Genomic DNA, 18,700 nt, shown 5'->3' with positions numbered 1-18,700 from the left:
TGCATTCTGGTAACAAAATTACAAATTTATTATTTTGAGATTTTTGAGAAAAAATCAAGGTTAACTAACCCCTTGCCAAAAAAAATTCCATTTTTAAAAATTTCCTCCAAACCCATTGAGTGAGGCATCGAAAGAAAGGTCTCTTTAAGCTCTATTCATAACTCAAAACAAAAAGTTTCTTGGAGGTCTGGTTCCTGAGATATTTCAAACAAAACTTCTTTTTTTTTTCTTCCTTCTTTTTCTTTATACTCCGATATCTTTTGATCCGAGTTTCGAAAAAAGTTTTGGTTTACAGATGTGAGCTCACAGTGAACAAGCCTATGCATTCTGGCAACAAAGTTACAAATTTATTTTTTGAGATTTTTGAGAAAAAATCAAGGCTAACCCCTGCCAAAAAAAATTCCATTTTTAAAATTTTGCTCCAAATCCATCGAGTGAGACATCAAAGGTCTCTTTAAGCTCTATTCATAACTGAAAACAAAAAGTTTCTTGGATGTTTGGTTGCTGATTTGTTTGCATCCAAACATTATTTTTTCTAACATTCGGATTTCGGAGGCAAATATCTGCGGACCAAAGTCTCGAAACAAGTTTTGGTTTACAGATGTGCGTTCACAGTTCATAGACTCAGAAAAAAACAATTTCGAAAATAGTTCTATTTCTTCGAAAAACCGCTCTCCTGAAAATTAACAAATTCCGACTTATGCCACTTTGCCTTGAAAGCGACGACATGGTTTTTGATCCCAATCGCCACCCAATACAATACGAAAAAATACTGCACACAAAAAACAAACAACGTTGGTATATAAATGAGAAAGACATTTAACATACAATATTTTATTTGGTAAAAGTAAGGCTTGGTTATACATATAATAATTTAACTATAGAAATTTTCTTTTTTACTTTTTGTTCAGCTTTCTTTTAATGCTATGTAATAGTTTTGAAAAAGTATGTGAAACATGCTTTATAGCCGGCTAATAATAATAATAATAGGTAATAATAACTGATACATAATTAAAATTAATAAACAAAAAAGAATTAAACAAGTTCATATACATACATGCTCGTACGGATATAATAGAACAAGAGAAAATATATTAAATAAACAAAATTTAATTGTGAAACATTCATATAAGAAACTTTTTCAGTTTTTTTTTTCGTTTTTGAAAAAAAGGAAATTATTTTAGAAAAAAAAAACTTAATAACAATAACATAAATTTTCTCCAAGTCTTGGAATTGTATTTCATGTTTGTTCGTTTATTATCGTTCCCACACATACTTTATATTGTAGCTCACAAGTTTGCAGCATATTGTAATAATAATTGTGGCTTATTCCTTATTCTTTATTTCAATTTGATTTCGCCGAATAAGGACTAGATGAGCCAACTGATGGTGGAGTCGGTGTAGCCCCACTTCGAATTCCATCTCCTTCGCAGATGTATTTACCTTAAAATAGATAAGAAAATAATTTGAATTTGAAAGTCTATCTTTTGGTGATGTAGTTTACCTGATACAAATCTTCGTTTTACCAACGACTGTCGATAGCCATTGCCAATTAGTTCAAACTCAATTCCAGACAAGGTGGTGCCTTCGCAATTGAACTGCGTAGTCATAGTGTTAGGTGTGGATGGGCCATCATTTAGTTCTAATCGAGCGCGAAGAGTTCCAACACCACCGCCTTGTGAATTTTGGGATATGTCGGTAAAGTTCCATACCAAACGATTTGATTCACCAAGCCTAATTTAGAAATTAAAGATTTTATTTTGAAAAGAAAAGACGATAAGATATGGGTGGCAACATGGCGAAAAATTAGATGCAACCGAAATTTTTGTATGAGCTGTATTTATTTAGTTTATGGCTTAAAAGTTTTAAGTTAAAACAAACGAGATTTTTAACTTAATTCTAAGAAAAAAGGGAAGGCAGATGTCAAATCTAATATACACAAATCTAATATACACACCAGAAGTGAAGCTTTAACTGGGTAAGAAGAGCATCTTTTAGAGCGTGTTTCGCCACAACATGTGGGCAAATAGCGTCATAAAAGGCACATAAAGGGTTGTAAAACAGTAACACATTCACTTTATTTGAAGGAATGCAGTGGATCCAGCAATTAATTTTAATTATGAAGTTTCATTGAGCCAAATCCGTACTCGACATGTTATCAAAAAAGTTGTTCATACATAATGTATGAGAATAAGAATAATGAATGAGAATAAGACTCTTCTGACGTTTTGAGTGACTAAGTTCCACTATATTGCTTCGCTTTAAATGCAATCGTCTATTTGAAATGTGTGAGGGAATTCACTGTCCCTTGCATTTCGTATACAAGTTTCAATGAGTTCCTGACGCGTTCTCCTAAGAAGTTCTTATACGATTGTGTCAGAAAACCATTAAGATGTAACTTTTCAATTGCTGCATCTGTATAAAATGAAAGATTTATTCCTTTAAATATCGGACAGCATCCGGAACGTAGCTCTATAATCATTCTTCAGTAAATGAGGACAAAACTAATTACAAACTTTCAACAAACATATAAACACTTAATAACAGCAATTTCCAGGTAGACTCTTACGAATGACATCGGTGACTAAATGAAACCGTTGTTACTCCGATTTGGCATATCAAACGGGTTTAAAATTCTTTACTCAGAAGACTGACTAAATTTTTGCTCAACAAAACACAATGTTGGACGATTATCAGTAAAGGATAGTTAAGACTGAATTCTTTTGAAAGGGAATTGACTCTAGTAGGAGGGATATCCATCCGACTGTTTTTTGCAGTTCATATTTTGGAAAAAGGATTAATTCCTTCATCAATTTCGATGTTAAGTATGAAATAATTTTTTATCACTAGAATCGATTTAAATTATTAAAACAAATAAAATCTACTTTTGCCAAAGTTGTCTTTATGAAAATTATACTTCCGCTGCGTTTGAATATCAGTATTGACATGTCCATTAACGCATCCAAAACTTGCAGCCCTATTCTGCTATTCTATTCACGTAAAGCGAAAGAATAGCTTCATTGATCAATTGAAAAACATCTTTCTTTCGATGGCAAATCTTTGCATTCATTCGTGTGTTTTAATCATTTTCAGGAAAAAACACTATTTGCTTTAATTTAGTTTAAACCACCATTTGGATACCGCCTTTTTTGGACTTTCACGTGAATCAAATAGCAGAATAGGGCTGTTTAAGAGATAGGAGGGTGATAATTAACAAGATGGAATAGAAGATAATTGCTTTCAGTTAAAACGGTTTCCCAAACATCAAAAAATACTACAATGTCCCAAAGGTAGTAAAAATTTTTGGTCTTTTGTAAAAAATATTCGCAACACTACCTCGTCGTCGGTTCCAACGCTCGTCTTCAATGACACTCCATTTGTTAGCTCTGTTGACAAAGCTAACCTACTTGCGAGGCAGTTCGCTGCCAACTCAACACTGCCTGATAGTGTCATGACTCCGCCAGTACTTGAGCGCGTAAACGGATTCATGGGACAAATCTTCTTTCGCACTCGTACAGTAGCAAGAGTTCTTAAAGATCTTGACGTACACAAATCCGCTGGCCCGGATAGTATCCCCCCCATCGTTCTGAAGAGGTGTTCTTCCACGCTGGCAAAACCACTGCGTAAGCTTTTCCATCTGTCCTACTCTACAGGTCTCTTTCCGAGTGGATGGAGAACAGCATTTGTCCAGCCTATCCCTAAAAAAGGCGAATCTTCCTCACCCTCAAACTACCGACCGATCGCACTTACGTCCCTTCTTTCCAAGGTCATGGAAACGTTGATTAACTTTCAACTTAAGAAATATCTTGAGGAACGGAAGCTTCTTAATGACCGGTAGTACGGCTTTCGTAGCAACAGATCCACTGGTGATCTGATAGTTTATCTCACCGAGCAGTGGAACAAATCTTTACATCGTTTTGGAGAAAGTAAGATTGTTGCACTTGATATTTCAAAGGCATTTGATAGAGTTTGGCATCAAGCTCTTCTTTCGAAAATGCGTGCTTTTTTCGTCGATGAATCTCTTCTTCGTTGGATTAGAAATTACCTTTCGAACCGTTCAATACAAGTCGTATTGGATGGATTCAAGTCTGAAACCCACAAAATAAATGCTGGTGTGCCACAGGGCTCCGTTCTGTCTCCGACTCTCTTTCTCATTTTTATAAATGATCTCCTGTCTGAAACTTCTAATCCACTCAACTGTTTTGCAGATGATAGTACCCTCAGTTTTTCATATTCGTTTCCTGATTCTCGCCCAAGTTCTTCGGAAGTGGATCTTGAACGGCTAAATATGATAAACTCATTAAATTCTGATCTTAATAGCATTGTCCAATGGGGAATAAGAAATCGCGTAGAATTTAATGCTTCCAAAACTCAATGCTGCTTACTATCATTAAAGCGGAACATGTCTCCCATGCCACTATCCATGAGTGGTACTTGCATCGAAGAAACCGAAAAGCTTTCCATCCTCGGTATGTGCATTACAAACCACCTCCTGTGGAATGAACACATATTTGACACCGCTAAATCCGCTGCGAAATGTTTAGGTTTCCTCCGAAGATGCAAGAAATTTTTCTCCCCGTCTGATCTAGCAATTATTTATAAGGCGTACATTCGTCCAAAGCTTGAATATAACTCCCACATCTGGGCAGGTGCTCCAATAACCTCGTTGAGTTTCTTGGATAGAATACAAAATAGAGCTATAAAAATGATAGGTGATAGATCAATAACTGATACAATTACGTCTCTCGAGCACCGTCGTAACGTCTCATGTCTCACGTTGTTCTATCGTTATTTTTATAAGCAGTGCTCCGATGAAATAGCTAGTTGCATTCCTCCCCTGAAACAATTCAACCGTAATACTCGCGCTTCAAGGAATGCTCATCAGTATACCCTAGAGTCCAACTTTGGACGTACCGTCAAATACAGAGATTCTTTCTTCAGCCGCACTACACGAATGTGGAACGCTTTACCCGCCTCTGTTTTCCCATCCCATTTCAAAACTCAGAACTTCAAAACTAATGTTCATCGGTATCTCCTTTCAAACCCCTCCCTATTTTCCTAATGCTCGTACTGTGTTCACCATATTAAGGGTACATTAATCCCTTTAGTGCGCGCTTATTATAAAAAAAAAAAAAAAAATCTGAGGTAAGGATATAAATCCAAATATCTTTGAAGGTAATTTTTGATATTACTCATCTGAACGAGATCACTACTAGAACAGCTATATTCATTAAGAATTGAACAACACCAATGCAATTTTTGATATACTTGAATAAAAACAGATGTCACAGAGAACACACACATCATTGAAAGAAAAAGCTATAAAATCTAAGTTTGAGCGGTCGACTTTTTTCTCAGACAATCTGTCATTTAAAACCATGAAAACAATTTAAGATGCATCTTATGAAAATGGTAAATTTAATTTTATAACTAAATTTCAACTTACCACGCCGAATGTGGCTTTGATTGTACATTTCGAACAGATCCATTTACCGGTACTGACAGTGTTACATTGAGTAATGGAGTGGCAACTGCCATCGCATGATTATTGTACTTGTAGTCAATTTTCAGGGCCGTATACGTTGGTTCACATTTCCAATAGCTAACCAATTGGAAAGGACACGATGAAGCACCTGGTTTCGAGCGCACCTGGTATTTTAGTATTTCCACATTGAAGTAAGCAGCAGACGGGCTTTGTTCAGATTGGCGACGTAATTTTGCCGTCAAAGCAGTCATATTGAATTCAAGAACTGTGCTTACCATATCCGATTGACTATGATCACTAAAAATAAACAATACATTTATGGTTACAAAGTGAAAATAATAAATTAAATGTGTGCACTTACACTTGGACTAGTTCTTGATTGGGAACAATGTTTTCAAGGTTATTTATATTTTTCATACGAAAACCCAATCTAGCTGGATTGGGATTGTTGGCCAAGACACCGGCTATGCCAGCAGGAAAGGACAACATCATATCACCAGTTATTTTCACTTGACACCTCGATTCATCGGTACCCCTGTAAATAAAGAAGTAGGCAATGTTATAGCAAATTCTTTAGTTTGTGCAATTACAATTTCTATACCTAAAGTAAGCATGAATAATTTCATGGAAGGCCACAGCGAGGGGTATCGTATCCGATATGCCAATAGTAAGAGGTGATGGGCCTCTTGATGAACCATGCCCAACGCCCATTCGGAATTCCATACTGCCGACGCTATCGGCTCGTGACATCGATGACGGACTGATTCGCCCTCGTGGAGCCATTTCGGAGCGTCGAGAGGGCGGACGAGGTATTGCTATGCTATTGGCTGATGTCGGTGTTGGTATTTGGCGGCTTACAGACTTTGATATTGTAGCGGAAGCAGGAGCAGATGCACTGATTTCACCAACTTCAGAGAATATGTCGCCCAAGTCGGCATATCTATAATCACAATAATATTTCTTTCCAGACACTCATTGAAATCTTTTTAAAAGACTTACCTCGAGTTGTTGGACATTGATAGAGTAGGACTTTGGAGTGGTGCATAGGGATGCACTGTAGCAGTCGGTGTTGATGCATTTGATACTTCTGGACTTTGTTGGCGTGATGCAATGCTGGATTGTTCTAACTGTTGACTGTGCTATAAGGTCATAAGTAAAAAATGGTAATGAAATAGTTTTCTTCATTGAATAAAAACAACAACAATAAAAAAAAACACATACCGAAAAAATTCCCACTGGTGAAAGTGATATATTCCCCACAGTCGCTCGTAGTTCATCAACACTGGCCGACATTGGAGCTGTACCATTGTTAAGTGGTTTTATTTTGACGTGGATTTTTTTATCAGGCTTATCATTATCTGAATCTGAGTCGGAGTCAGAATAGAAACTACCCGCTGAAAATAAAATAAAATTTAGGAATTTAAGTTGGCTTGATTATTTATTTTTACTAAATCAATTTTTACCATTTTCAGGATTATCTTCCCAGGCAGCTTCTTTTTGTGGCTGAATACTATAACCATCTTCGTCAACTTCAGGAGCAGCAGTTGGTACAACACCGGGAATAACTGGAATGGCCACTGTCGCTGATGATGACTTTTGTACTTTATTTTGTTCAACGTCTTGCAAGTGGTCCTTTTCTTCGCTGTTTATTTATGAAATAATTTAAACAAAATAAACAATTAAAAATTTATAAAGATATGGATTTTAAAATGTAGGTACAGGTGAAAAGTATTACATCAAATAGGTGTTCTCAGTATTTGAAAAAAAAAATAAGTAACGATCTTTTAAAAAAATTATGCAAAAACCAAAGATTTATTAGAATTTAGAATCTTTTAAAAAAACTTGCTAAAAAATGTGGAACGCTTCACGATTTTGCGTGTCATCCTTGCGCAGGGGCCATGCTAATCTTCTCTGTATCGTTCCAATTTTAGTATATGTTCTGCCGAAGCAAGAACAATATTGTAATGGTTTAACTTCAACTTATACAAGTAAATTGTTGAAAAATATTCTGCGATAATATACCTATGAGAAAATTCAATTAATCTATAAAATTTTATCGAGTACAACAACCTTTTATATTTTGAACGATTGAAATCTATTCTGAGATTTGTTCTAATTAGAATCTGTGTCAATTCTAATTAAAATTTTTGAAAGAAAAAACCAAACTTATCAGAATAAAATACACAAAACTAATGTCGATTTTTTTCAACCACTTGCAGTTGGTACTAAAATTCGATACTGTTGGCTATTTTTAGGAAATTAAAAATGTGGCATCCCCGCGTTTAACGTAGGCCGTTTAATTTTATCAATATCTCTTTTCTTCTTCTAGATATATAAGTTGAAGTCAACGTGTTTTGGTATATCTCATGTTCATTTGCGTAAAATAGCAAAAATCTTTACCGATCGCTTTCAAATTTTGACACAATGTTCCCTTTACATTGCCGTAAATTTTTATATTGTTTTGAGCAAGAAAAGTTATATTTTTTTCTGACTGTAAAATTTTTATTTTAATAGACAGAGCCTACCACGTTTTGCTAGATCGCACCGCGATTCACCAACATCACCGATATAAGAACTTACGGGAATGTAAATGGATGGTAACATTTGTAGCTAATTTTTATATTTTGAATTTTTCAAAATTTTGAATTTAAAATTAGAAATCTTGAAAACTGTGTCGAGATTTTTTTTTTTTTTTTTTTTTTTTTTTTATAATGAGCGCGCACTAAAGGGATTAATCTACCCTTAATATGATGAACACAGTACGAGCATTAGGAAAATAGGGAGGGGTTTGAAAGGAGATACCGATGTACATTAGTTTTGAAGTCCTGAGTTTTGAAATGGGATGGAAAAACAGAGGCGGGTAATGCGTTCCACATTCGCGTAGTGCGGCTGAAGAAAGAATCTCTGTATTTGTCGGTACGTCCGAAATTGGACTCGAGGGTAAACTGATGAGCATTCCTGGAAGCGCGAGTGCTACGGTTGAACTGTTTAGCTTTTTTGGCGAGTGACTCGCCAACTCGACCTACTCATCTCACTTCACTCGCAAAATCTATTTAGCTATTTCAGCTAAATGAGTAAGTTCGAATTTAGTTTCGAACTTTTCATATAAATGTCATTTTTGTATATTTATGTACATTAGGGCGTTCGTTATTTTTGAATCAAGTTCCTGAGTAGAAAAACTTTTTAAAATAATAAAAAAACATTCTCTAATTTTTTCAGATTTTTATTTTGACACTTGATGGCGCCCCAAGAGGGTTAAAGTGTTTATCATTTGAAATAGGTATGTGTTGACTTATGAAGCCATTTTTTTAGATAACGACTTAAATCAAAATTTTTTGATGAGGTTCTTGTCTACATTTAACAACGTTTTCAAAAAGGTATAAACCATTTTTCTAGGACCAGGGATTTAGTCAGGACATGCATATTTTTTGGGTTGTATTTTATTTTTCATTTCATCAAATTTCCAAAATTTTTTTTCGAAAAATTAGGAAAAAATAACACAAAGGTTTCCATTTTTGATTTTCTTAAAATCGAAAAAAAAATCAATATGGCTACCTTCAAACGGTAATAACATAACAACGCCGCAACTTATGTTAGTGTTTATGGTCCTTAAATTAGCTAATGTCGTTTTCGATTGGTCGTCAGGAATGCTTCTGAAAGTGTTTTATTGGCGTCGGATGACAGTTTTTCTTCTGGAAAGAAGAAAATTTGTCTTCTGATTTTGAAATCAGAAGCTCTCACACATAACACATTCAAACTTTTAAACGCAAATTTGTCAAGCTTCGTTTTTGGTTTGTTTTTTGATGCTCGGACGAGTAATCTGACATTTCATTCCGTCGACTCGCTCACTCACTTTTACTAGCTTAATCCAAAATCGTCGAAAAGTGACTCATCTCACTCACTCGACTCGATTTCGAATTAGCTAATGTCGTTTTCGATTGGTTTCACTCAAGGATTTACTCATTCTGAAATCTAATGGCGTTTTCGATTGGCTCTCTGGAAGCGTCCGGAATGATTCAGAATCCTTCTGAAAGTGTTTTATAAGCACAAAACTGACAGACAGAACGCTTCTCAGAAGAGAAATTCTCTTCTCGATTTAAAATCAGAAGCACTAATACATGAAAACTAAAATGTCAACAAAAAAATACTCAATCATTCTTTTTTTGTTTTCATTCAAAAATTAAAATTAAAGTAAAATTAAAATTAATAATAAGATTTAAATGGGTACCTTAATGCAGTGGAATAATTTTGTATACCATTTTCTTCTCCCGTCGTCTTCAGATTTATAATTTTTATAATTTTTTCGTTTGAAAAAAAAAAATAATTTCAATATTTGACATTTGAAATTTCACAAACAAAAAACAAAAAACAGAATTGAGTGGAAGGGACTTGACCTGTTCCATTCGATTTCAGAATGAGTGAATTATTGAGTGAAACCAATCGAAAACGACATAATAAAACAGTTTGAATCATTTCCACTCAATTCTGAAATTTTATATCTGTACTAGCTGACCCGGCGGACTTCGTTCCCCCTTTTCCAAGTTTTATTTCCAATTTTTGATTTTGTAATGTGTTAACCTTTTCCCATTACACATAGGTACATACATATGTAAAACTGTTTAAAATATTAAACAAAGCAAATCATTTGTTTGACAGCTATTACAAATTTTTATCGGAATTTATTCAACCAATAAAGGTTATATAATTCACAAATATACAAAAACTGGCTCTGGTTTCACTTCTTATTTTTTTTTTGCAAAAAGTGCCTAAATCGATGAATCCCGTCTGCCATTATAGAAAAATATGACTCATTCTCCCTTTCTTTTGTGAAACTGTTAATGATTTGTGTTTTGCACCAGAGGCCTGGAATTCCAACACCAAGAACGATCTTTTTACTTTTTTTTTGTTTAAACAACCTGTTTTCTTATGACGTTATCACGTAAAATTATCGTCCGTAAACCGACTATACAAACAACCATTGTTTTTGTTTTGTTGACTTTCGTTTTAACTTCCAAAATTTTTATTTTCGGAATGTAGCATCCACTTTCAACGCTCATTTTTAATCCACTTTAAAAATAGTATTCTCTCTCTTACATATTTTGGTTTCATTGAAGTTTGTATTTGTTCGTTTCTAAACCGTTACCGTGTGAGTAATGTTGGAGCCAGTAACCGAAACAATAGCAATAGGATAAAATCTTAAAAAAAAACGATTAAAAATGAAAAGATTTCGTCTTAATTCTATTCATACATACGTCGAAATATTTCTTTAAAAAAAATAAATCATTTGATTTTTATGCGGAAATTGTATTAATGGTAGTTGAAACAACTTAAACAAATTTTAAGATGCAGTCATAAATTTAATTGAGATATACTGATGGTAAACAATTTTCTTTGCGGGACTAACATTTTAAAGAGTTAATTCATGTTTGTTTTTATTACCCTTGAATATGAGCGATTTTGAACCTCAAATATTGAATTTGCTTATAACTTGACAACATACCAGGTCCAACTATAAAACAAAACCTGTCTCGAACGAACCTTATCACACACACACACACACACACACACAAAATTTCATAAAAATCTATATCTACTGTCATTCGGACTTCAAATATGAAATTTAACTATAACTTGACAACAGCGACACCTAATGGGTCCATACCACACACACAAAATTTCACAAAAATCTCTCCAGTCTGGTCAAAATATGCAATTTTTCTAAATCTCGACAACAGCGCCACCTACCGGGTCCAATTATAAAAAAAACCTGTCTCGGACGGACCTTATCACATAAACAAAATTTCACAAAAAATCTGTTCAGTCGTTCGTTCAAAATATGAAATTTTTCTATAACTCGACACCAGCGCCACCTACCGGGTCCAATTATGAAACAAAACCTGTCTCGGATGGACCTTATCACATCCACCAAATTTCAGAAAAATCTCTCCAGGGGGCCAATTCTGGTTCTGTGAATAAGTGAAACGAAAAGCTTTTCACTTGTTCACTCATTTTATTCTCGTTCTGTGAAAAAATGAAAACAAACATCAAAAATATTCATATAAATATATATTTTTTTCACTAAATTATTTGTGATATCATAGGATGAGAATCGTTTTTCGTTTCAAATGAATCGAAAAAGTGAAAAGAGTGTTTGAAAGCTAAAATGAAAAAGTTTTTTTTTTCGATTCACGTTTTCACAGAACCAAATTGGCCCCCAGTCTGGTCAAAATATGAAATTTTCCTAACTCGACAACAGCGCCACCTACCGGGTCCAATTATAAAAAACCTGTCTCGGACGGACCTTATCACATAAACAAAATTTCACAAAAATCTGTTCAGTCGTTCGTTCAAAATATGAAATTTTTCTATAACTCGACACCAGCGCCACCTACCGGGTCCAATTATGAAACAAAACCTGTCTCGGATGGACCTTATCACATCCACCAAATTTCAGAAAAATCTCTCCAGGGGGCCAATTCTGGTTCTGTGAATAAGTGAAACGAAAAGCTTTTCACTTGTTCACTCATTTTATTCTCGTTCTGTGAAAAAATGAAAACAAACATCAAAAATATTCATATAAATATATATTTTTTTCACTAAATTATTTGTGATATCATAGGATGAGAATCGTTTTTCGTTTCAAATGAATCGAAAAAGTGAAAAGAGTGTTTGAAAGCTAAAATGAAAAAGTTTTTTTTTTTCGATTCACGTTTTCACAGAACCAAATTGGCCCCCAGTCTGGTCAAAATATGAAATTTTCCTAACTCGACAACAGCGCCACCTACCGGGTCCAATTATAAAAAACCTGTCTCGGACGGACCTTATCACATAAACAAAATTTCACAAAAATCTGTTCAGTCGTTCGTTCAAAATATGAAATTATCCTAAAACTCGACAACAGCGCCACCTATTTTGAAACAAAACCCGTCTCGGATAGACTTTATCACATACACAACATTTCATAAAAATCTGCCCAGTCTTTCGTTCAAAATATGCAATTTTCCTAAAACTCGACAACAGCGCCACCTACCGGGTCCAATTATAAAAAAAAACTGTCTCGGACGGACCTTATCACATAAACAAAATTTCACAAAAATCTGTTCAGTCGTTCGTTCAAAATATGAAATTATCCTAAAACTCGACAACAGCACCACCTACCGGGTCCAATTATAAAAAAAAACTTGTCTCGGACGTACCTTATCACATAAACAAAATTTCACAAAAATCTGTCCAGTCGTTCGTTCAAAATATACAATTTTCCTAAAACTCGACAACAGCGCCACCTACCGGGTCCAATTATAAAACAATCCTGTCTCGGATGGACTTTATCACATACACAAAATTTCACAAAAATCTGTCCAGTCGTTCGTTCAGAATATGCAATTTTCCTACAACTCGACAACAGCGCCACCTACCGGGTCCAATTATGAAACAAAACCTGTCTCTGATGGACCTTATCACACCCACCAAATTTCAGAAAAATCTGTCCAGTCGTTTAGAAGGAGTAGGCTCACAAACAAACGCACAGGAGAATTATATACTGTATTGGTAAAATCAAATACAATTATTTTGCTTTTCTACTAGGAAATTTAGTTTGATGTTTAATTATTTAAATATTAGTGATTTTGAGTGAATTCTGTTTTGAAATCAAAGTGAGTCCGTTAATTAATTTGTTTTTTCTTAATATTTATTAAAACAAAAACATTTTTTTTAACGCGATTCGAAAATTGTAAAACTAAAAGGTGTAAAATTTACGGGTTTTACGCAGTTCAACAAATCAATAATCTATTATTATAGATTTAAAAAAAAAATCTTTTATGGATAAGTAGTAAAATAAATGATCTTACACAACATTTCGTTCCTCCTTATTACCATCGCCAGCTTCGAGTTCCTTTTTCTTTTTAAGTTTTTTCGTTTTGGTCTTCTCTCTTCGACTTCTTAGAATTCCTGAAACTAAAATATTTTAAGAAAACAGTTAGTAAAAAAATAATATTTGTGTGGCTATTAAATTTGTTTTGGTTTTCAGTTTTTTAATATAATAGTAAAATATTAATACAAGTCAAAAATATAACAAAATACTAAATAAGTTTAGAAAAAGTTTCATTTAGGTATTTTATTCATTAATTAATTGTGAACTATTTTTAAATGTTAGTATTAAGATCCGCAACAAGAGGAGTGTAACAACTTAATTTGACAAAAATTATAGCATTTTAACAAACCAACGAAAGAATAACACAACCAGAAATATGATGAAATTCTATACAACAAAAATGGTACAAGAATAACAAAAATAGATAATAATTATGTTCAAGTGAATGTTAAAAGGTATAATAAATGGTGTGGTTTTTTTTTTGTAATACGAGAACCGTGGTTGAAAATTTGATTGTAACTCAAATGTATAAAATGTTTGTGATTGTGTTTATCGCTTGTTTTAAGTTTCTTTTTTTAGTATTCTCATAGTAAATTTTCCTGAGCAGTCTTTAGGTCTGTAGGTCGTGTAGAGTATTTTTGGGATTGTTGGAAATTACATTCTGAATCGTTCTGATAGCAAACCGAACTTGATCACTTGATAGCTTACATACTAGGCATTTGTTTTAGTTGTGGATATAGTCCGGTCAAAAACTGGTATGATCTTGCTGTAGCACATAACCTTTCAATATCATTGCCAGTGGACAATGTGGAAGCATTAAAAAATTCATTATATGAATGTATCTCTGTCATAGATGACTCGATGTATAGGCTTTGTGTTGCGCGAGGAACTACATCAACATCCAGGAATATATACAGACAACTTAATCTGAAACTTGGTGAAGGAAACTATTTTAGAGAAGAGTTTACAGTTTCTGAAATGAGCTTGATCTTCAAGATCAGAACGGAAATGGTCGATTTGAATTATAGACCACATAGAACAGACTTAAACCCTGTATGTTCCCTTTGCAACCTTGGTCAAAACGAAGATGTTTTGCATTTTTTAGCACTCTGTCCAATATTACAGGAAATCCGAAGGCTCTATTTTTGTTCTAGTTTTCTTTCCCAAGAGGAATGTGTCGGAGATCGTGGCTGGAAGCCTCTTATACGCTATGTCTCACACGCAAGAAAGTATCGAAACGAGTGTTTGAATTTGTTTTGAGTTGTAACAAGATGTTAAAGTAATTGTATCTTCTCCTTTTTTTTCGTTTTAGCCAAACTAAAAGCCCTTTAAATTAGAAAAAAAAAAAAAATGAGAAATATGCAGTTCTTCTTCCTATTTTTTTTGCTTTTTTTTTTCTCACTTATAAATTATTATCTGTTTTAGCTAAACTAAAAGCCCACCACCAATATATTTCTTTTTTCTTATTTTTTTTGTTTTGACTAAACTAAAAGTTACACTTTAAATTGAACATGAACATACAACTACCTGTTATTGCTTTTGTATACAGTATAGTATAAGTATATATATATCAAAATGTACTTTTATGATGAGCATTATTCCGTATGGTTCAAAGTTTCTTTTTTTTTTTTTTTTTTTTGTTTTGACTAAACTAAAAGTCACATTATGATGAAAATAATAATTTAAAAAAAAAAAATTTTTTTTCTTTTCTTTAATATTTATATTTACATATTTCTAACTATGAAACTTTATTTTGTGAAATATTATCTCTTTTTACTCAAATATTGTATTTTTTTTTGTTTAATTAGTTTTTTTTTCCGGCAGACGGCTTATAAAGCCATGCTTTGTATTTCTTTTATTATGAAATATTGTACTTATAAGAAAATTTGAAAAAATAAAGAACTTATCTATCTATCTATCTATCTATCTATCTACTAGGCATTCCAAGGTAGCTTAGAGGGCTTAATACTTGTTATCCAGTTTATCTCTTTGAAGAAGCAATCTTTTTTCTTGAAACTGGGGGAGTCTTAAGGGCTCATGATAAGTTGATATTCTAGAAGTTTCACGAAAAATTAATCAAACTTCTTTATCTGGGAATAATTTGGCTACGTTTTGTGTGAAACTTCAACATTTTTGATGAGCCCTTTAATCTCACCAAGTTTGTTTCGGTTGTTATGTATTAGGAATTGATAAAGCCTACAAAAGTGAAACAAACGAAATTTTCATATATGAGAAAGGTATATGATACGAATCATATGATCACTTAACTTAAATATCGGGATCCTGTTAAGAAACTACAATACAAAGAACTTTCACTACCTAGTAAGAGTTCTTTGTATTGTAGTTTCTACTACATAATACACTGGTCTACTACTTATCAAATAATGGGAGAATGATAAATTTTGAAACGAAAATTTCATTTGTTGTCTGTTGTGTCATATTTCTTTTTTCAAAAAGTTCAGAACCTAGATTTAGAGTCGTAACAATAGCAACAATATGTTTGAACTGAAATTTAAACAATTACATAGTTAATATTCATGCGGGATTTATGTTATGTTTTAAGAAATATACTGAAAAAGCGATAGACAAATTAAGTAAAAGATAAAAAAAAAATAGCGCCAGATAGGTGTAGAATTGTTGCCACAGTTCAAAGATCGAATCTTGAACTCTTAATCTAAGACCCTACGATAATAGCGCTTGGCTTTTTCTAAGAATTTTAAAAATAGTTTCGTTTGGTTTTGTTTACATTTTCTTATTCAAAACTAAAATGATCGCACGGAGATAAATGTGACACAATACAAAAAAGCATAAAATGAGGAACCACTGGTGATATTTCTGTAAAACTATTTCAAAGATTATATGATCTAAGACAAGGAATACAAGTTCTGACCACTCAAAGTTTATTTCAATTGTTACATTCCTCAATTCTTATAAATGATCAATTTCAAAGCACTTGGGTGTAACATGAGCGTCAAATATCATTTTCTTCACAGCCACCTATACTATTTGCGACTTATTTTGGACCAATAAGTTGTCTAAGTGTGTCAGTCGTTTCCCTGACAGCCATTTCTGCCTAACCTAATCTTGGCGATCTAAGTCAAGAACAGGGTGAGCGATTCCATCAGGATCTTCGTACTATTAAGGAATGCTATCAAGGCTACTGGAACACACACATGATGGCTGACTATTACTGGAGTGTTCATAACACCTCTCAGGTTTCAACTTATGCAAGGAAATCTTAAAAAAGAAAGTATTTTTTCTCGTTAAAAACTTGAAATAGAATTACTTTAACACTTTGTGTTTTATTGTTTAATTGATCATGTGACATGTTTTTTTTAATAGAGCTGGAAAAGCTATCCGCAGTAGAATTTCCCAAACATCAAAATTGTTCAAAAATCTATATGCACGTACCTAGATAAAGGAACTAAGAAACTAATAAACTTCTTTAAAATTATATCTGCAGCTTGATTTAGCGGCAGCTACGTGTTGTTTTTGTAATACATGTAAACACCATTGTGAATGTTGCCAATTGCCATCACTTCATCCTATTGAACATGTCAAGTTTAAATAATAAGAAATTCAATTGATTCTTCAACTTTTCCGTCAGTCCGTTTTTATTATAGTAGGTATGATTGATGTAGGATAAAAATAAAACAAAAATAGAGTTTTGTATGTACATGTAAAAATGTAAGAAAAATAATTTAAGATATAAAATTAAACAACGTGCTATGGAAGAAAAGAAAGTAATTTTTTTGTTTTAAATAAAATATCTTTCCACCAAGCAAATAGTTAGCAAAATTGGAAAAGGAATAATAGAAAAAAAAGGAAACTAGACCGGAACTACTACGGGAAAGAGAGTAAAATAAGCGTTCATTTTTTTGTTTTGGTATTAGCATGTTGCACTTTTTATGGAGTTTTTTTTTAATTTTCTTTCATTTTATTTCTTATATAAATAAATATTATTTCAATATGTATTTTCTTTTATACTAACGTGTTAAATAACCATTTAAGAATAACCAACCATTTAAGACTTTATCAGATGCTAGAAGCATAATTAAGAATATTTAAATAAAGCCGCACAGCAACACCTATTAGGGACGCGTACATGAATGGTCTGACATTCTGGTTCTGTAAAATTATTGAATCAAAAAGATTATCACTTTTTCTTTCCTAAATGAGATGAAACCAAGCATTTAAAACTTTCACAGTGAATAATGTCGATATTTGGAAGTAAATGTCATAGTGAAAAATTAAATGAATGAACCAAATTCAGTAAATGAAAAACATGAGGCAAAGCATACCGACACAGTTTTATCCTGCAATAGTAATGGAATGGTAAAGCACAGAGAAAAAAAAACAAGGTAAAATCAATTGGAAAACTTGATGTTTTTTAAATAGTGATATTATTATATTTTTTTCAATTCGATTTTTTAATGGTTTCGTTTTAAACTGACATGAATTTGAATTAATCTTATTTTATCTGAACAATGTAAGAACAATATGTTTTAGTTTTTTTTCTACATGAAACACGATGTTAAGATTTAAAAGAAAATGATTTCCTTTTTTTTTTCTTCGATTAAAAAAAAATTTAAACAACCACCTTCATTATGCGAGCTGTGGCTCAGTGGATAGAATGTTGCTCGGAAGCAAAAGTACTTCCGGGCTGAGGTTGGAAGTTGTTTCAAATAAATATAATTGTACGCAATTCAAAAATGAGAGCAAAACATTCGGATGAAAATGACGGTATATTAGCTAAAGTTCCACTGTAGATGGAGATCATTTTGAAATATCTTTTTGAAAGATGGCATTAAGAAATTGTATTTAAAGAAAAAATACATTTTTCAAAAATAAAAAAAAAAAAAATTCAAAACTTTTATGAAAAAAAATCTAATTTTTCAGTTAGTGAGGGAGATTTAAAAAATTTAAAAATTCTGGAGCATCTCTAAATGTTAAATTAGGTGAATAGATTTTTTGTGAAGTCTTTTAAGGTAGGTATTAAATAACTGATAGCCCAAAAATAGATTTTCACTCCTTTTTTTACCTTTCGAGGTATAAGTCAGGTACAAGTTCCTAAACGAAATGACCTCCGTTTGGAACTCAAATTGCTTTCGAAGTATTCGTTACGGATAAAAGCTGTGAAGCATAAAATCATGTTCAATTTTGAAAGAAAATCCCGATAGTAAAAGCAATTGTTTGAAAAATAAGGAAAATAAATGTCAAAAAACTCATAGCACAAAATGGATCATGGTTTTTTTAGAATTATAAAAAAGCAGAAGCTTTTTTCCAAAAAAAAAAAAACATAAGTAACCAATTTGATAAAAAAGTTCTTTCACAGTTTTTTAATA

At 32.8% G+C, this 18,700-nt stretch overlaps 1 protein-coding gene and 1 non-coding gene across 7 annotated transcripts in view; both read right to left on the bottom strand.

Moving 5' to 3' along the window:
• Nucleotides 1-1,199: 1,199 nt before the first annotated feature.
• The window catches only part of LOC129916426 (F-BAR domain only protein 2), a 50,169-nt gene continuing 32,668 nt past the window's right edge, over nucleotides 1,200-18,700 (bottom strand). For all 6 annotated transcript variants that reach the window (XM_055996351.1, XM_055996352.1, XM_055996353.1 and 3 more), the window contains 9 exons: nucleotides 13,333-13,438; nucleotides 6,949-7,127; nucleotides 6,707-6,879; nucleotides 6,485-6,624; nucleotides 6,087-6,425; nucleotides 5,847-6,020; nucleotides 5,447-5,782; nucleotides 1,505-1,734; nucleotides 1,200-1,443 (listed from right to left, as the gene is read on the bottom strand). In XM_055996351.1, coding sequence (XP_055852326.1) covers nucleotides 1,346-1,443; nucleotides 1,505-1,734; nucleotides 5,447-5,782; nucleotides 5,847-6,020; nucleotides 6,087-6,425; nucleotides 6,485-6,624; nucleotides 6,707-6,879; nucleotides 6,949-7,127; nucleotides 13,333-13,438 — 1,775 coding nt within the window. In that variant the 3' untranslated portion in view covers nucleotides 1,200-1,345. The remainder of the gene's footprint in view (nucleotides 1,444-1,504; nucleotides 1,735-5,446; nucleotides 5,783-5,846; nucleotides 6,021-6,086; nucleotides 6,426-6,484; nucleotides 6,625-6,706; nucleotides 6,880-6,948; nucleotides 7,128-13,332; nucleotides 13,439-18,700) is intronic.
• Nucleotides 7,334-7,440, bottom strand: LOC129917427 (U6 spliceosomal RNA). Its single transcript, XR_008772784.1, has one exon. It is a non-coding gene; the product is annotated as a U6 spliceosomal RNA (small nuclear RNA).

Source organism: Episyrphus balteatus, chromosome 3, assembly GCF_945859705.1.
Source record: "Episyrphus balteatus chromosome 3, idEpiBalt1.1, whole genome shotgun sequence".
Lineage (NCBI taxonomy): Eukaryota > Metazoa > Arthropoda > Insecta > Diptera > Syrphidae > Episyrphus > Episyrphus balteatus.
Note: the sequence above shows the minus strand (reverse complement) of the source record. Positions and strands in the feature narration are given on the sequence as shown.